Consider the following 17619-nt stretch of genomic DNA (forward strand, 5'->3'; position numbering starts at 1 on the left):
TCTGGAGAGAAATACACTGGAAACTTGATATAATCTAATTGATGTTAATTGTGATAAGTGTTGCTGGTTTTACTTTTGGCTTCATACATAATGACTTATGTTTTGTGGTGGTAATGAGTAAAAGAGGTGGGGTGAATTGATGAAACTGCTTCTGTGCCCTGATAAGTGGCTGTGTTCTGACTGGTTCTCAGATGGGAGTTGATTTTTCTACAGGAAGAGAATTAGCTTACCATTGTGAAACCACTGAAGTCAAAGTCAAGAGAAGTTTACTTTACCTCCATCGCAGTCTTATTCCCACGTCCTCACTTTTTTCTCTTCCGTTTATTCTCCTTCCTTTTCTCCCCAGACTCATGATTGCCTTTCTGTCAGCAACTCTCTCCAGGTTCTCATTGACACAGAAATTGTAAAGACTCAGAAAAGGCTATGATGGGATATTTTTCCTCCTTGTTTCTGTGAATCTTATATTTGGATTGGAAATAGAATTTATATACCACCTTAGGGGATCCTTCTTCAATTTTTCTGAAATTAAGAGAGCCCTTTTTTTTTTCATAATGTGTTGAAGGAAATAGTTTTTGAAAAGTTGGGAATGGAAAGAGGTCAACTGAGAGGAGATTTTTTACTTTGAGATATCCTCTCCCTGGCATGAGATGAGTCCTTGTGAAGTGAAAAGATGGGGGCTATCTTTGGAAAAACACCCATCCCTGCTCCCAGAGAGCTCTGGGCCCGCATTTTATGGAGAACAGCATCTGCTCTCACATTGAGCCTGGTTAAGCCTTTGAATTTTCCTTTGCATGTGTTCTCAATCACTGATGGTGCTGAATCATGAGGCATATTGCCAGACGTGGGAATGAAATTTTTCTCTTCTTTTCTTTTTTTTTTTTTTTAAGACAGAGTCTCTCTCTCTCACCCAGGCTGGAGTGCAGTGGCACAATCTGGGATCATTGCAACCTCCGCCTTCTGGGTTGAAGCGATTCTCCTGCCTTAGCCTCCTAAGTAGCTGGGATTACAGACATGTGCCACCACGCCCGACTAATTTTTTGTATTTTTAGTAGAGACAGGGTTTCGCCATTTTGGCCAGGCTGGTCTGGAACTCCTGACCTCAGGTGATCTGCCCGCCTTGGCCTCCCAAAGTGCTGGGATTATAGGCATAAGCCACCGCACCCGGATGGGAATGGAATATTCCTAATGAGGAACTTGATAAAGTCTGAAAAAGTAAATTTTCAGGAAAAGCCACAGGCTTGAAGTGTATCATCTTTCCTTCATGGTTTGGCACATCCATGTAAGGGTGTAAGTTCTGTAAGTTCCTTTTCCATGTGTTAGTTAACAAATGACGTTTAGAAATATCCTCTTTCTCACTGTCCCCATGCCAAAGATCAGCCTTTCATATTTTTCCTTAATTGTCAAAGAAATATTTGAGCATCTAAGCTGATATTCTTTATTACTGTGGATGTGATTTGGGAAACAATTCTTGGAGGGCAACTCTGAGTCTGTGGTGAATAAAAAAGTGAGGATAAATGTGAATGAATATTGTTTCTGGGGTTCTCTGTGCAGCTGGAAAAATGATGAGCAAGTTAGCTTAATTAGCTGAGCATCTTCCTCTTCTTGAAAGGGCTGTGATGCTTGTGATTGGAAAAAGCTGTTCTTACGTGGCATCCTTTTAGGAAAGACTATGGTTTAAATGGGCTTGTTTACAGGCCTCACTTTTGGGCTTACCTCCACCTCCAAGCCATTCACCATCATTAGCCACGTTTCTAAAATTAACTTATTAGAGGAACTGTTTGATTCATGAGATAAGTGGGTTTTGATTGGGCGTGGTTATGGGGTTTAGGAGGGTCTGCTGGTTAGTTCCACTGAGACCCTGAACAGTATGAAGGGGAAGGCTAGTTAAGAAGCAGAAAGAGAAAAAAGGAAGCCAGTCTTCTCAAACATTTTGTTGGAAGTCTGCTGAAAGATTCATTTTGCATCTGGGCCCCACAGATTGCATAGCTGGTTCTGCCTCTATGCTTTCAGGTCGCTCAAGTGTTAACAGGAGTGAGAAATTAGAATCAAGGGCCCATTTCCTCACTTTCTTCCAAGTTTCTGTATCCACATGTGCACTGTATGAAACTGCTGTCCATACTCTTGTCTTAATTGATTTAATGTTTAATCTCCTTTAACAGAAGGTTTGCAGAGGTCTCTTTTCTTCTTCTAGTACAACTTGCATACTTATTTAGAGTCTGTAGTTAAAAGGGTGATTCAGGTCTTGGCAATATGTGATACTTCTGTCCTTTGAAAAGAAGTCATTTTTAAAATCTTGGTTTATTTTGTTTTATGGTAACAAGACAATACACCTTCTTATTTATTTCATATGTGCACTCCACACTCATTCCAGCAGGCCTTATTTCTTAAGCAAGAGACAAGAAATGGCCTTATTGACTGGCAGGTACAAGTGCTGAAACTAGCACTAATGACTGTGAATATTCATTCCTGAGTCGTATTTGTGTTCAGACTCAGGTGAGGGGTGCAGACTGGAGTGTTCGTCTATTCCCCTTGTGTGGGTTAAGATAAGCATGAGATGGTAGGCTTAGGTTGGCCCAGGTGAGAGAAGCAAAGTGATGGGTGGCCCTGTTCCCTGTGGGAGGCTTTACTTTTCCATGCTTACACACTGAACACCTAAGCTGGCTGGTCAAATAATCAAGAGGCAGACTTGGTAAAAATGTGAATAAATGAGTGTAGTTACTATATAGCCGTTAAAGAAAAATCTGCTAATGGTGACTCAGTAGTGCCTCCCTGATTGTAAAGGACAATGTCTTCTGGTGAGCTGTGAGCATGTTCCATGGGTTGACAATCAGATTTACATGTCTGATGACATTAATTGCAGGGTGCTATGGGCCAGGTTTCTGAAGTTGGGTGGAGGTGGAGGCCACCGGCAGTGAGTACAACGCCCAGGGGAAGCATGTGAGTGGGAGGAAGAAAAGAGAGTTTTCTGGAGCTGTTGCAATGTGTATGCTGGTGAAATTGACTTGAGCATTAAGCAGTATCTCCCAGCATTGTTAGGTACTGAGTGGCACATCTTCAGTACGCATGATTCGTGGGGGACTCAGGCAGAGGTAAAAGTGTGGTAAGTTTTAATACTGTGTTTGCTTACTAGTTGCTTTTGACATGCATACAGGTGTGTGTGTGTGTGTGTGTGTGTGTATGTAAAACTGACTGTAAGATGTCAAGTTTCAGCCTATTGATTTTTTTATTCCAGAAACTTTTCAGCATTACCTAAGAAACAAAGGCTCAATTTTGGCTGCTTCGTTCTTATCCCTTCTGCCACAGTTCTAACGTGCCTGATCTACTGAGACCAAGGATGACCAATGACTCAGAAGGGAAAATGGGATTTAAACACCCAAAGGTTAGTTTGGCGTTTCTGCAGTAACCTTTGGTGTGATAATGTGAAAAGAGCAAGAACTTTTGATTCATAAAGACCTAGTTTGAACCTGACTCTACCGTGTATTTATGACATTGTGCAAGTAACTTATTGTGGGTTGTGGCTAATCAAGGCAAAGTTAATACTAGCCTAATGCTGATGATTCTGTAGAAATTTTATTTCATTTTATGTTGGGATCTAGCATTGTGGGTGGATAGGAAGAGTTGATGTTGAAGATATGTGCCTTAAATGCTTCTCTTGATTTCTGTAGCATTTTCTTCCTCTGGGGCCTTCAGGAATCTGGCAGCTGAAGCGTTAGGTCTACCAGGCACTCTTTTTATCCATCCTTCCTATCCATCCATTTATCCGCTCAACACTTAGGTACTGAACCACTTACTGTATGCCAGGCACAGTTCTAACAGCTAAGGATTAAGCAGTGAAGAAAAACAGAAAAAAAATCCTGTATACATGGAGCTTTCATTCTAGTGAGGGAGGAATGCAATAAACAAAATAAGTCAGTAATTATGGGTATATTAAAAGGGAATGTGTTACAGGGAAAATAAAACAGGAAAAGAGGGTAGGGTATTGAGGCAATTTTAAATAAGGTGATGAGAGCAGGTCTCATTGAGAAAGAGCTCCCCTGCAGAGCTCTGAAAACAATTTGCAGACAGTGCCTTCTTGTTATTACCAACCAGCAGTGCTCGTTGCCTTGTCTTCCTCTTGTTTATTCACTGAGGCCTCACCATTTTTGGTCCATGAAAAAAATAATTGTTTGAGAGCATAGAATATGACTTTTGGGTTTTCCCTTAGGGCTATGTTAAGATGCTAGTAGATGCTAGTTAAAGGATACCTTGGTAAGGCCCTCTTTTCCGCCCTTGCTGGGTTCTGGAAATGATACCTTCTGCTCTGTTATCCATGTGGCCTTATACATTGGGTGCCTACCTGCAGAGCTTTTTTTGCATAACCTCTCTAGCCCCTCTTGTACGCCCCACACAAACCTCTGACTATGCAGCTAAGTATAGTCCCTTGTAGGGCTAGGCCTCTGCTTCTAGTCTTTTCCCTGCTTTCTTGGAGGAGCAGGCAGGCACGGGTTGGCAACCTAACTTCATGCTTTTGGACAACAGCAACCTCTGCCTTCACCATTTCCTGACCCAACATAGTGAAAGGAGAGTGTCTCATCACCAAGAAAAGCCTCTCACTTTCTCCGTCTTGGTCCAGGAGGTAGGAGAACAAAGAGGAGCAAATAAGTCAATCACATCATGGTGTCACAGCCAGGCTGGGACCTGGAAGCAACTTTGCAGTACGAGGATGGGATCCACATCAAGAAGACACCCAGTCTTCTTTGGCCCATGATGGATCACGAGTCAGTGAATGTTTCATTAGCTTTCATGAAGGGGGATATCTGCTTTCTGGTAATTTTCAAAATGTTAAAGAACCCCTTTCGGAGCTAGGAGCAAAGTTTAGCGCGTGAAGCTCTGTGAAGGCAATGGATGCCTTTTAATTTGGGATTTAGTAGAGCTTAAATTCCCTCTGATACATCCTAAGTTCCCCAAAGGCAATGTGAATGGATGGGGTCTGGGCAATGTCTGCACCTCCAGCTGAGATGGGATATGGTAGGGTTTAGCTTTCATTTCCCCTTTCTTTCTTTTTTTGAGACCGAGTTTCCAGTTGCCCAGGCTGGAGTGCAATGGTGCAATCTTGGCTCACTGCAATCTCTGCCTCCTGGGTTCAAGGGATTCTCTTGCCTCAGCTCCCAAGTAGCTGGGATTACAGGCATGCACCACCATGCCCGGCTAATTTTGTATTTTTAGTAGAGATGGGGTTTCTCCATGTTGGTCAGGCTGGTCTCGAGTTCCCGACCTCAGGTGATCTGCCCGCCTGGGCCTTCCAACGTGCTGGGATTACAGTGTGAGCCACCACGCCCAGCCTCATTTCCTCTTTCTGATATGGATCTCAGAGGTGGCTTCTCCTTGGCTAGGAATATGACATTGCCACACCAGCTGCAGCACGTACACACACACCCTGGGGCTGTCCACCCCACATCATTCTGTGCCAGTTGTGTTGGCCTTTTTCTGCCCACTGAGGATCTAGAGAGACAGTGATGTCAGCCAGAGCTGCTGTGGCAGGTGGGGCTGTTCTGATGTCTGATCAAGTGGCCAGAGCCTTCTTGCCACATTCAGCTCCTGCCCACGTCCTCTAGGCTGGCCCCAGTACGGCTCTGGGCCACTTTCCATGACTGTGAAGTATATTTCTGCCCAGCTTAGTAGTAATGAGGAGTATTTATTTTTATACGTTTGCTTGTTGTTTCAGGTGGTAAGAGTTCTGTAGAAGCCAGGCTTTCCTAACATCCCAAGTCCTTCTTAGGCAGCATTTTGGTCCTCCAGTTATATACCTGCCCAGTTCTGTCCAATATTGAGTTCCAATCTATACTTGAAAAGACAAAGATGAACAGTAACAGGAGAATAACTGTTGGGGGTGGGGGTAGTGGGCCCAGCTGCACTGACAATAACAATCCCTTCCCCACCCCTCCTTGGTTGTCTGTGAAGCTACTCTAAGGAGTAATTCTTCCCTGGACCATACCCTGTTGGGAAGCGAGGTGTGGAGGTGCCAGGCAGTGGTTTGGGGGGCTGACTCTGGCCCTTAACCTGTGAGTCACAGCTGTGTGGGAGATGCAGTATCAGTCCCTTGATTTGTTTGTTTTTCTGGATTGCACCTTTGTTGACAGTCTGGCACTTACTCTTGTGCATTTTGTTATTTATTTTCAATGGTGCAAGGCCCCAGTGTTCCATCCTCTTTCTGAATTCACAGAAACATCCACGCAAATAGACTGGCCTTGGCTCGGACTCACATTTGAGAGACTTCAATCTCCTTGGCCTGTCAAAATGAAGTTCTTCTTAAAAGTCCTAACTCTCTGGTGCTGGCCTATAGTCTAATCAATGCTTCCCAACCTTTTTCATGTCACAGTATACATGGACATGACATGATTTATGTAGGTGGGAGGGCTCATTCCTAGGCAGTAGGCCATCGGGGTCTGGCTACTATAGTCCTTGCCCCCTCACCCTCACCTGGCTGTTCCTGGGGCTTAGGGAAATTTGTGTTTCCCTCTGGCACACCTGTTCCCACTGGGGGCACACAGGTATGCTACAGCTAAGGTTAGAAGTTCTGGCCCAAGACCTAGCATAGACCACAATCTCAAGGTGCAACAAAGTGTCTCGTCCATAAACATCTTTGAAGATGATCCTAGAGGGTGGATGTACATTCCCAGGATGTTGTAAGTTTGGGAGAACCAAGTTCCTGTGGTTGTGCCCATTGCTTGGTGCAGTCTGCCACCACCTGTCCTTCTAGAAGGAAGGGTAGAAGGATGCCAACACTGCATGTCCCCTGTCCCCTCCAGGCCATCATGACCAGGATCCTTGGCTCTGTGGCCAAACTCTAATGCTTAGCACTGCTTCTTTCCATCCTACCATATTCTGGGGTTATTTCACATGACTTCCACAGGTTCCTGACCTCCCAGCTTTGCTACATCTTCTGCATCGCTTAGAACATCACTTCTTATGCAATGGTTGCAGGTGTCATAGACGTTCTGCTGATGTTGTCTGTTTGTGTTGCCGTGAACCACACCTGGATAACTGGTCTGGGTGGAATTCAGCTACTGCAAGAGTACATACTAGTCCTCTTTTAGCCCTTATGACTGTGTGGTACCAGGTGGTGGTTCTTACATTTAAACAGAGCTATAGGCTCATCCATCCATTCATTCATTTATTTACTCGTTTAACAACCCTATTCAATAAATGCTGGGTACTGGGAATATAAAGATTAAAGTCATAGTCTCTGCCTTTCAGGAGCTCACAGTGGAGTGAGGGAGATCCAAGAAGTAAACAATGATGATATGCATGAGAAATTCCATTGGGTTCTGTGGGAACACAGAAGAGGGGAAGATTCTTGCACTTGGAGAGTGGTCAGAGGAGGTTCCCTGGCTGAGATGAGATAACTTTTAGCTTGAATCTTTTCTCCTCTTCCTCCTCCTCCTCCTTCTCTTCTTCATCCTCCCCCTCCTTTCTCCTCCTTCTCCTTCTCCTCCTCCTCCTTCTTCTTTTTCTTTCTTCTCTTTCTCCTTCTTATTCCTTTCTGAACAGAGTTATCTGGGATGTGTGCTAATTGAATGAAGGAAGGAAGGGAACTGCGTAGAGCTAGAGAGCGGAACTTCAAGTGCCACCATTTTGTTTGGTCATAGTAGAATTCTAATGGGCAACAGTAGCTAATGAAATAAGGATCACTTAAGGAGGGAGAGGAGACCTCTACATTAGCCTGCAATGGTCAGATCATACTTTTGGAAGGAGAATGTCTGTGGGATTCACTCATAGAAACCCTGGAAAGTTTCCACTGGAGGAGAAAGAAATCTAGATGGCAAGCTGGCTTGAAGAGACTTGTTATGTGTGGCTTCTGTGAGTGCGGGAGGATGGTGGGGGAGACTGCCTTCTCTATCCTGCTTCTTTCATTCAAAAGACAGCATGATCTTGGGCAAGTGCCATGACATCTCCAAACCAGTGTCCTCATTTATAAACGTGGTTCTCATAATACCTCTCTTACCAGGGTTGATATGATAATTAAATGACATAATTTATTGTTGTATGAAACAATCTAACATAGTAACTACTCAACAGATGTTAATTTCTTTTTCCTTCCCATCTATCTTTTTTCTCTTCCTCTTTTCCTTCTCTTTTCCCTTTCCCCTGCCTTCATACATCAGCTCTTTATTAGGTAAGTAATATTTGTCAGGCATCCTGCAAGTTTTACATTGTCCAATATCGTAGCCACGAGCCACATGTGGCTATTGAACAACTGAAATGTAGCTAGTCCCAATTGAGATGTGTTGTAAGTGTGAAATACACACAGAAGTTGGGGTAGTTAACACTCCACCTTGTCCCCACACCATTTCCAGGGCATGCTTTCCTATGGGCAGGAGACTAGAGGCATTTTGAGTCTGTGGAGGCTTTTCCTATACAAAGCCAGTCTTTGATGGGTTTCTGAGGTGGTCTTCAATTGCTGACCAGTAAGCTCACCTTCCTTCCTGCAATGACATTTTTATAAATGGCAGTCTTGCTTTTAAATTCCTAGTACGTGGTCTTAATTTCCACACAAGTCTGGAAATGTTGACTTAGTACAAAAAGAAAAAAAGGCCAGGCATGGTGGCTCACACCTGTAATCCCAGCACTTTGGGAGGCAGAAGCAGGAGGATCGCTGTGGCCAGGAGTTGGAGACAAGTCTGGGCAACATAGTGAGACCTTGTCTTTAAAAAAATAAAGAAATTAGCCGGGTGTGGCAATGTGTGCCTGTAGTCCTAGCTATTTGGGAGACTGAGGCAGGAGGATACCTTGAGTCCAGGAGTTTGAGACTGCAGTGAGCTATGACTGAGCCACTGCACTCCAACCTGGGCAACAAAGCAAGATCTTGTCTCTAAAAAAAAAAAGAAAAAGAGAAAAAAATGGAATGCCAACTATCTCATTAATAATTTTTTTCTATTGAGCACATATTTAAATGACAACATTTTGGCTATATTTGGTTAAATAAAATATATTATTAAGCTTAATTTCACTGGTTTCTTTTTACTTTTAAAAATGTGGCTACTGAAAAATTAAAATTACATATGTGTCTTGCACTGTGTTTCTGTTGGGCATCACTTTGTGGAGCTTATGTCTGATGGGGGGAAGGTAGAAAAGCAACAACAGCAACAGAAAGATATTTTAAAAATAAATGTAAAAAACAACAAATACAGAATTACACATTGTGATGCATACTGTGAAGACAAGTTTCTATGGAAAGGAAAATGAGAAGACCTAACTTCATTCAGCTGGCCCATGGAAGGCCTCGCTGAGGAAGACACATTTGTGCTGTGCCTTGAGGGAGGCTCTTCCCACAGAGTTTCCAGCCAAAAGTGGAGACAGAGCATTCCAGGTAGAGGAAACAGCCTTCCGGGGAGTATTTCTTGAGATTCCCAAACACTTGTGGTCAGCAATGGGGAGAAACAGACCCATGAAGGGTCCCCTGACTTTTCAGAGCTTGTGGTACGGGGAGACAGGCAGACAGGCACGTGCTCTAGGCTGCAGGGATGCGACAAGTAGTACTGGCTCTGGAAGCACTTTTCCTTCCTTTCTTCTCTCTGCCTCAGAAGCGTCACTGACCACAGTCCTGCCCTTGGAGGTCCCGGGGCTGGTCTGTTCTTCCTTCATGGTGGGTAGTGAATAACACTCACATTTGTTCCTTGATTCCTTGTTCTCTCCCGCGGCTCTGACTCAGACTCACCATCTGGGAAATGAGCGTCTGCAGCAGCCACTTAACTAGTTTCCTTGCCTCCAGCCTCTTTCTCCCTTTCATATACTCTGTGTGACGCTGCCAAATTAATCTTCCTGAAATACCATTTAGCCCGTGTAACTTCCCTGATAGCACCCTGCTGCTGGCAGAGGAGCTGTGTACTGGGAGCTTCTGGACGTCTCTCACTTTTCACCTTTACCTTTTCCTTCTATGGGCAATGACACCGTTTGCAGAGAAGCATGTTCTACTGCCAGCCTCTTTAGCTTGAGGAGCGCTTAAAGTCTCATCTTCAGCCATCTTCCCATATTTCTACTCTTGCCTTGCATTTTCTTCTGGGCCAGGCATACTTGAGTCATCATTCTTTAAATGCTAAGGGCCACTACCTCTCAGGGAAGAAAGAATATTAACAAGAGCTCAGGTTCTGGCATCCATCAAACTAGCTTCAAATCCCAGCTCTGCAATTAAACTAGCTGTGGGAACCTTTTCAAGAAGTCATTTATCTTTTCTAAGCCTTAGTTTTCTCATCAGTTGACACCATGAGGCTAAAAGTAATTTGTACCCCTTGGGGTTGGGTTCTTTAGATAGTACTGCAGATAGACTTAAGGCAAGTTAGCCGTAAAGAACTTTGTTATTTTAGATGGAAAAAATATTATCTGCCAAAGAAATTCTAGATTTTCTTTTCTCTTTCGAAATCCATTAGTTTTAGATTGCAACAGACTGGTCACAACTCCAACAAATTAAGCTACAAAGAACAGACTGTCTTAGAGTCCCCTAGGTAATTAAGCAAGGTCCTTTGCAAATTAGGAAGCTTTAAGTGGAAGGAAGAATCTGGTTCAAGGTTGGCTTTTATATTTGCAGTCACAGGCACAAAGTGAGTCCATGTGGCTATAATCAAGTTTCTGAATTTTTTGGATGAAGACGTAAAAATCTCATATCCTCTATTTATGTCAGTATTTTAAAATAGGTATTTAAAATACATAAATGTAATTTAAAATTATAATATATATGCTTTTTGGGACACCACCTACATCAGGAATGACTGAGCAAGAGACCGCCTTTCTTTCTATTGATCTCTTTGGAAGATGTAGTGTGTAGCAGTTAGTCAACAAGAGAGGACTATGACACCTGGTCCAGAGTTAGTGCACAATAGATATTTGTAAAGTGAGAATAAATGAGGGTCAATAAAAAAGTATTTCAAAAACTCCCTTATGGTGACTGAAATGTCTATAGATTACTGCAGTATTTGATGACAAGAAAAGAAACAAAACTCCAACAAGAGTTCAAATGTCTTGTATACTATATTTTAAAAATCTATTCAAAGGAACAAGGTGAATATAGTGCCATCATTCTCAGCTACCCTCATGGTAGTCCTTCTTACTTTGGGCCCAAGACTTTGGCCTTTTTTTCTATTTGCTCAGAACCAGTAAAAAACTAATGATTCAGTGACTGTGGTTACAGAATGCTGGGAATTGTGACGAGGTTGGGAGAAACATTGGAAACTGTCCTTGACCAAGGGTTCCAACCTTATGAAATATGAAATAGACCTATTTTTAACATCTGAAGATTTCCAGATCTCTCTCCATCCTGTCCTGCAATTTTATTGTGGGTGTTTTAGTATCTGTTGATTGAGAAGAAAGATATACCAGTTCATGATGACCTCTTGCAATGCAACTTTGGCCGAGGAATCTTCAGTTCACCTGATGGAACCACTAACATTTTAGACCAAATTTCTAATTGTATTAATGAGGCACAGGACCACTTTTGGTTCAGGAATAGCCCGGGTGTAATTCAGAAAAGCATAGGATGTTCAAATAGAGATTTGAAAATATCCGGAAGTCACAACCAAGACAACTCAGGACACCAGATAAGACTGGTGTCGCTTGAGAAATCTTCACCCTGAGCTGTTGCAGTGTTCATTACCCAGTGGAAATCCCTTCACGGATCACCACATAAAATGCAGAATGCTTAGTGAAATTTGAATTTTGAATAAACAACACGTGCACTATATGGAACATACTTGTGCTCAAAAACTACCTGTTGTTTATGTGAAATTTAAATTTCACTGGGTGTTCTACACTTTTGTTGTTGCTAAGTGTGGTCACTCTACCTTCAGGTGTCCACAGTGGTGCCAAGGGTTGAAGGACAGGAACTAAAAACATGGGTTGTATTCCAGCATGACTGTCAACATAGATTACTGATGCATTTTCTGGGAATCTTTCGCATCTCTAAGGCTGTAAGGCTCTATATTTGGTTTTCTCAGGGATCCTTGTTCTCCCTCAGGGGTGTGCAACCCAACTTGGGCAGTGGCAGCCCAGGAGGAAGTTGTTGATTTATTCTCTTGGTTCATTTTCATTTACTTTGAGGTTTTGTCATGAATTTGTATACCTGACCTTCTGTGAAGTGAGGGCAGAATCGAAGGTGGGGATTTCTTGGGGCTGAAGTAATGACTTTAAGGGTGAAATCAAGGGACAGAGGAGGAGGCAGGATGGAAGGAGACTTCAGCTCACTTGGACCCCTTGTTTTTTTCTGTACAGGAGTCAGAACATTTTCCAAGAAGCATGGCAGACTAGAAACTCTCCACCTTTTCTTGTCTAAATTTGAATTTAAAGGAGATTGGAATTTAGCTGCTCAGCTCTGTCTCTTTTTTTTAAACGCAGTTTCCTTCTCCCTCTATAAGCTAAGTTTAAAAGAAAAGCTGGCATTGTGCTGTTTTTTAAATCATTTATTTAATTTATAAATGAAGTATCCTAGGATTTTAAATTCTGATTGTAGAATCAATGAATTTATTCCAAAAGCATGCAGAACACTATGACAGAGCCAAAGAAACAGCTTATTTTAATGAACATTCACATTAAAAATTCTGTTTCCATAAGGGCAGAGCAATGTAAAAAAATGACTTTCATATGAGGCCTTAAGGGTCAGCTAGTTTCTGTTTTATAGGAGATTGGAAAGAAAGCACTGCAAGTGAAGCTCCTATTTGTTGGATGGGCTTTTCTCTCCTACCAAGGACAAGAATTTTGAAGGTTCATTTTATAAAGTTGTATGGTGGTGAATGCCATTGTTTCCACACAAACACTCCTTTCCCCCGTAAGACCTCAAATGTTTGGTTGTGCGGGGGGATTTAAAGTCAGAGAACATGAAGAAATTAAAAATGAAGCAATTAGTTGTAGGCTTTAACAATTAACAGAAAAAAAACAGGGGCTAGAAGGCAGTAGCATATGAGTTTGAGAAACACTGCTTTACCTCATTCTTTCTTTCACTGGGCATTAGCTAGTCCCACACTCAGCATAGCCTTGATTCAGTCATTTAACATTTTAAAGTGCAAGCTTGGTGCTTGAATAAATAAGCAGCTCCTGGGTAGCGGGAAGAGATGGAGACTCAAAGAGGTCATCTCAGCATAGTGTGGGAGGCCATGCTGCAGCGAGGGGATGTGCAAGCGCTGTGGGGGCATAGTGGGAACAGCCTAAATCAGACTGGAAGTTCAAGATCAAGAGAAGAATCACCTCCAAGACTAGACCTTTGGGTTGTAACTGCTCCCTTGTGAGTCTTGGAGTCAAAACCTCAGATTTCTCAGGCCAGCCTTTATTTTTACTTTTATTTTTGTGGTAGGATCTCACTCTGTCACCCAGGATGGAGTGCAGTGGAGTGATCTAGCTCATTGCAACCTTTGCCTCCCAGGCTCAAGAGATTCTCCCACCTCAGCCTCCTGAGTAGCTGGGACTACAGGCACGTGCCATTATGCCTAACTTTTGTATTTTTTTGTACATATGGGGTTTCATTATGTTGCCCAGGCTGGTCTCAAACTCCTGAGCTCAAGTGATCCACATGCCTCGGCCTCCCAAAGTGCTGGGGGTTATGGGCGTGAGCCACCATGCTAGGCCAACCTTGATTTCTGATATTTTGTTCTATCAGAACAACATGTTTACGTGTACAGACCCTGTACAGAAAGACCGTGTCTCTGCTCCTTGGCTCTTCCATCTCTTTTTATCCTTCCCAACTTTTTAAATGGAAAATTTCAAGTATATATAAAAATAGAATAGTATAACATACTGATTACCCCATTTCAACAACAATTACTAACTCATGCCAACTTTGTTTTATCTATTCTTCCATCTATTTCTCCTGTCTCCCAGATAATATTTGTATAAGTTAGGGTTCTCTAGAGAGACATAACCAAAAGGTTGCGTGTGGGATGTGGAGAGGGAGATTTAGGAATTGTCTCACACAATTTTCAGGGGCTGGCAAGTCTGAAATCTGCTGGCCTGGAGCTGGGGACCCAGGGGGTAGTTGATGTTGCAATCGCAAAACCAAAGGCAGTTTCGAGGGAGAATTCATTCATCCTAGAGAAGACCTCAGTCTTTTAAGACCTTCGACTGATTGAATGACTCCTGCCCCTCCAGCCTCCATTCACCGGTATAGAGGGTAATCTGCTTTACTCAAAGTCTACTGATTTAAATGTTAATAATATCTAAAAATATATTCACTGTAACATCTAGACTGGTTTTTGACCAAAAGCTGAGTTATGTTTTAACCAAATCGACACATAAAATTAACCATCACAATTTTGAAGCTAATCCAACTTATCACATTATTTGATCCATAATATTTTAGTATATATCTTTATAAAATAAAGATTCTTTAAAAAATGTATATGGAATACTATTAGGACCCATATGAAATTAAACATCCTGAATTATTTTTGTTTGAATTAGGATCCAGATAAAGCCCATACTTTGCAATTACAGATACGACTCAGAAGTCTCTTTTGATCTGTGGATTTGTTCTTTATCTCTTTTTTTGTTTTTCTTTAAGTTCATCTGTTGCAGAAACTATTTTGTCCTGTAGAATTTTGCATCATCTGGATTTTACTGATTGCATTCCCATGATATAATTTAAATGTTCCTTTGTCCCTGTATGTCCCATAAATTAGTAATTATATAAATAGTTTGCATCACACCCAGGCTTTTTTTTTTCTGCAAAAATACATTGGGTGTATCTTGTTGAGTTGTCTCTCTTTCAGATGTCAGCAGCCTTTGATTAACATTGTTTGACTCTATTAATTTATTAGGGTATGTAAAATTCTAAATTCGATCATTTCTTCTTGCATTTATGCATTGAAATATTTCTGTAAAGAGTAATTTTCCCTCATTAATTATTTCATTATAGTTTTTCCTAATTATTTATCTCAGCGTTTCCCAAATTGGGACTGATAAACTCCTGGAAATGTGCTGACATGTTCTTTTGTGTGTGTCTGCGTGAGTGTATGTGTGTGTGTGTGTGTGTGTGTGCATGGTCTGCAAGCTTTCTATTATAATAATATAACAGCATTTTTATCTCAATAATGATTGAGAAACATTATAAGTATATCTGGATCACCTAGATGATCATCTATTGAAGTTAAATCAATGAACTCAGAGCTGGAGTTTGCATTTGTATTTAGGATCATGTGGATAGCAAGCAGCACTGCTTTAATTATCAAGGGTTAAGGAAGAAAGAAGATGGGCTTAATATGCCAAGTCACTTTTCAGTGCCTATTAGCTTGAATAGAGAATCAACTAGAGCAATTGAATTGCTATCATGATGGTAGTAAGCAGCACTGCTTTAATTATCAAGGGTTAAGGAAGAGAGAAGATGGGCTTAATATGCCAAATAACTTTTCAGTAATTATTAGCTTGAATAGAGAATTGAATAGAGATTTATGCCCCAATTTGGGGCATACAGTAATTACATATTCTGTACCAAAAAGATGATGCTTTGTAGCTGCCAGTACCATAATGATGCTGGCAATTTATTTTAGCAAAAATCATTTTTTGTTATATTTGAGATGCATTCGTTTATTTGATTTTTGCTAGGTTTGTAGTTTTGCTTAATTTGTAAATTTGTTTCATTTTTACAGTTATCCATGTAAATACTTCTACTATTTAAGAAAGTTTATAATAGAAGTGATTTGGGCCAACATACTGACTCTGAAAAAATAATTTTTTTCCTTTTTTGAAGATCTTCACATTACTCAAGTTTGAGAAGTGCTGCTTTATCCCATTCTTGCTTTCATAGGACTATTAGCAAGTCTCACATTCAGCATAATTTGTCCTGTTAAGGAGTGATCTCTGCTCAGAGTACTTGGAGTCAAATGGTGTGTGCCTACAGATCAACACCCTGGAACACTCAGAGAAAAAGAGCTGTATTTATGAAAAGGTATTTTGTTGCCTCCTGCTCTCCCCGACATCATGTTAAACCAGAGAACAGAAGCACTTGGCTCTTTCTGCATCTTTGGCTGGTTCCTTGTAAGGCCTGATAACTGGAGAGTCTTAGGCTGTACCTACACATTACTATAACAACTTTTTGGAAAGATAAAAACCAGAACAACAGTCATCTACAGCAGGCTTTTCCAGCTTTAATGTACTTAAGGGATCTTTTAAAAATGCAGATTCTGAGCTCTGACTCTCTCAAGTGATGCGGCTGGCCCATATGCCATTTGTTGAGTAACCTGAGTCTAAACAACCAACTGCTTTGTCTTTATGCCATGATCGCTTTATTTTCCTAGGATAATACATAGAAACCTGTCAGTACAGTGTTTGATACATAGCCAGCATTTGATAATTGTTCATTGTTCTTGTTACGGTTGTTATAGTTGTTACGATGAGTTTTTGAGGCATGGAGATGGGTGGAAATGATGAAAGAGAAGATGGGAGTTTAGAGATTGACAGGCCTGAATTAAGATCCCAGCTTTGCCATTTGTAAGCTGTTTGACCTGGGCAAGTTTTTCAGCCTTTCTAAGTCTCTCTCTTGTCAAATGTTAAATGGGGAGAAAAATAGTACCTCATGGAATCAAGAGGATGCTATGCAGCTCCTAGAGAGATGGGTATTTGATAAATGCCATTTTTCTTCCTTTGTTCCTTTTTGGACATAGACTTGGGGCTCAGTCTTGGTTCCGTGACAACATTATTGTGAGTTGCATTATAATCCCTATGAAATGCAGCTCTTTCTCATTATCTTTAAAGTGGGGATAATAATTATGATGATTAAATTAATGGGTGCATGTAAAATGTCTTGGTACATGATAGGAGCCCAGTCATTACTGGCCTCTCTCTCCCCTCCCTTCCTTCACTTAGTGATGCAGTTGGCGAGGTCAACCAAGCTTAGGCACAGCTCTAAGATAGGGGACCCACGGTTTCAATTTCAGTTGACTAGAATAATCTGGAGATCTTACAAAAGAAAAAAAAAAGATTCCCAGGCCTTACCCCAAGAGACTCTGATTTAATAGGTTCTGGGTTGGGATCAGATACCGTGCATATTTTTTATGGTTCTCCCAGATGTTTTGCATAGGCATCCAGGCTGAGAATCATGGCTCTAGTAGACAGCTAAGCTTTGATCACTATCAGATGGCTCTTAGCATTCCTCACGTCTGCACAGCACAGCAAACCACACCTTTTCCACCCCCAGCTCCAGCCTTTCTGATTGTTTCTTCCTACACACTCCTGTTTTTGTGCACTCCCATGAGAAGGCTGCAACTTTGCCCTTCCCTTGGCACACTGGGGTGAGCACTTCTGGAACCCATCACAACCAGGCAGGGCAGGGGAGCCTGAGCTCAGCGTGCCTCCCAGCCCCACCCTTCACACTGAGACACACAGAAATCCCTTTGGGTTCCTGCCTGAGGAAGAAGACACCCCTCTGGAGAGCTTTGAGGCATTTGAAGGAGAAACAAACCTATGACATGAGGCAGTGCCTACTGTGTGGCAAGAACTTTACTTGTATTATGTCTGCTTATCCTCAGCTTTATAAGGTAGTTTTATTGATATTGTCATTCTCATTTTATAGGAGAAATTGAGGCAAAGTTAAATAACATGCCCAATGTCAAGCGCACAGTGGTCTTTGTATTAGAGTAGTCTGATTCTAGAATCTGAGGTCTTAAA

General features: G+C 41.7%; 1 protein-coding gene across 8 annotated transcripts in view; it reads left to right on the top strand.

Annotated features, from left to right (window-relative positions):
* The window catches only part of TMEM45A (transmembrane protein 45A), an 87436-nt gene that overhangs the window by 26774 nt on the left and 43043 nt on the right, over positions 1-17619 (top strand). For 2 of the 8 annotated variants that reach the window (XM_055383551.2, XM_055383553.2), the window contains exons 1-2: positions 2977-3100; positions 3233-3379. The exons of 3 other annotated variants lie outside the window; for them this stretch is intronic. In XM_055383551.2, coding sequence (XP_055239526.1) covers positions 3335-3379 — 45 coding nt within the window. In that variant the 5' untranslated portion in view covers positions 2977-3100; positions 3233-3334. Of the gene's footprint in view, positions 1-2976; positions 3101-3232; positions 3380-7702; positions 7840-17619 lie in introns of those variants that run through there. 3 more of the 8 variants (XM_031009804.3, XM_031009798.3, XM_031009802.3) reach the window with 2 other exon arrangements.

This window comes from Gorilla gorilla, chromosome 2 (assembly GCF_029281585.2).
Source record: "Gorilla gorilla gorilla isolate KB3781 chromosome 2, NHGRI_mGorGor1-v2.1_pri, whole genome shotgun sequence".
NCBI lineage: Eukaryota > Metazoa > Chordata > Mammalia > Primates > Hominidae > Gorilla > Gorilla gorilla.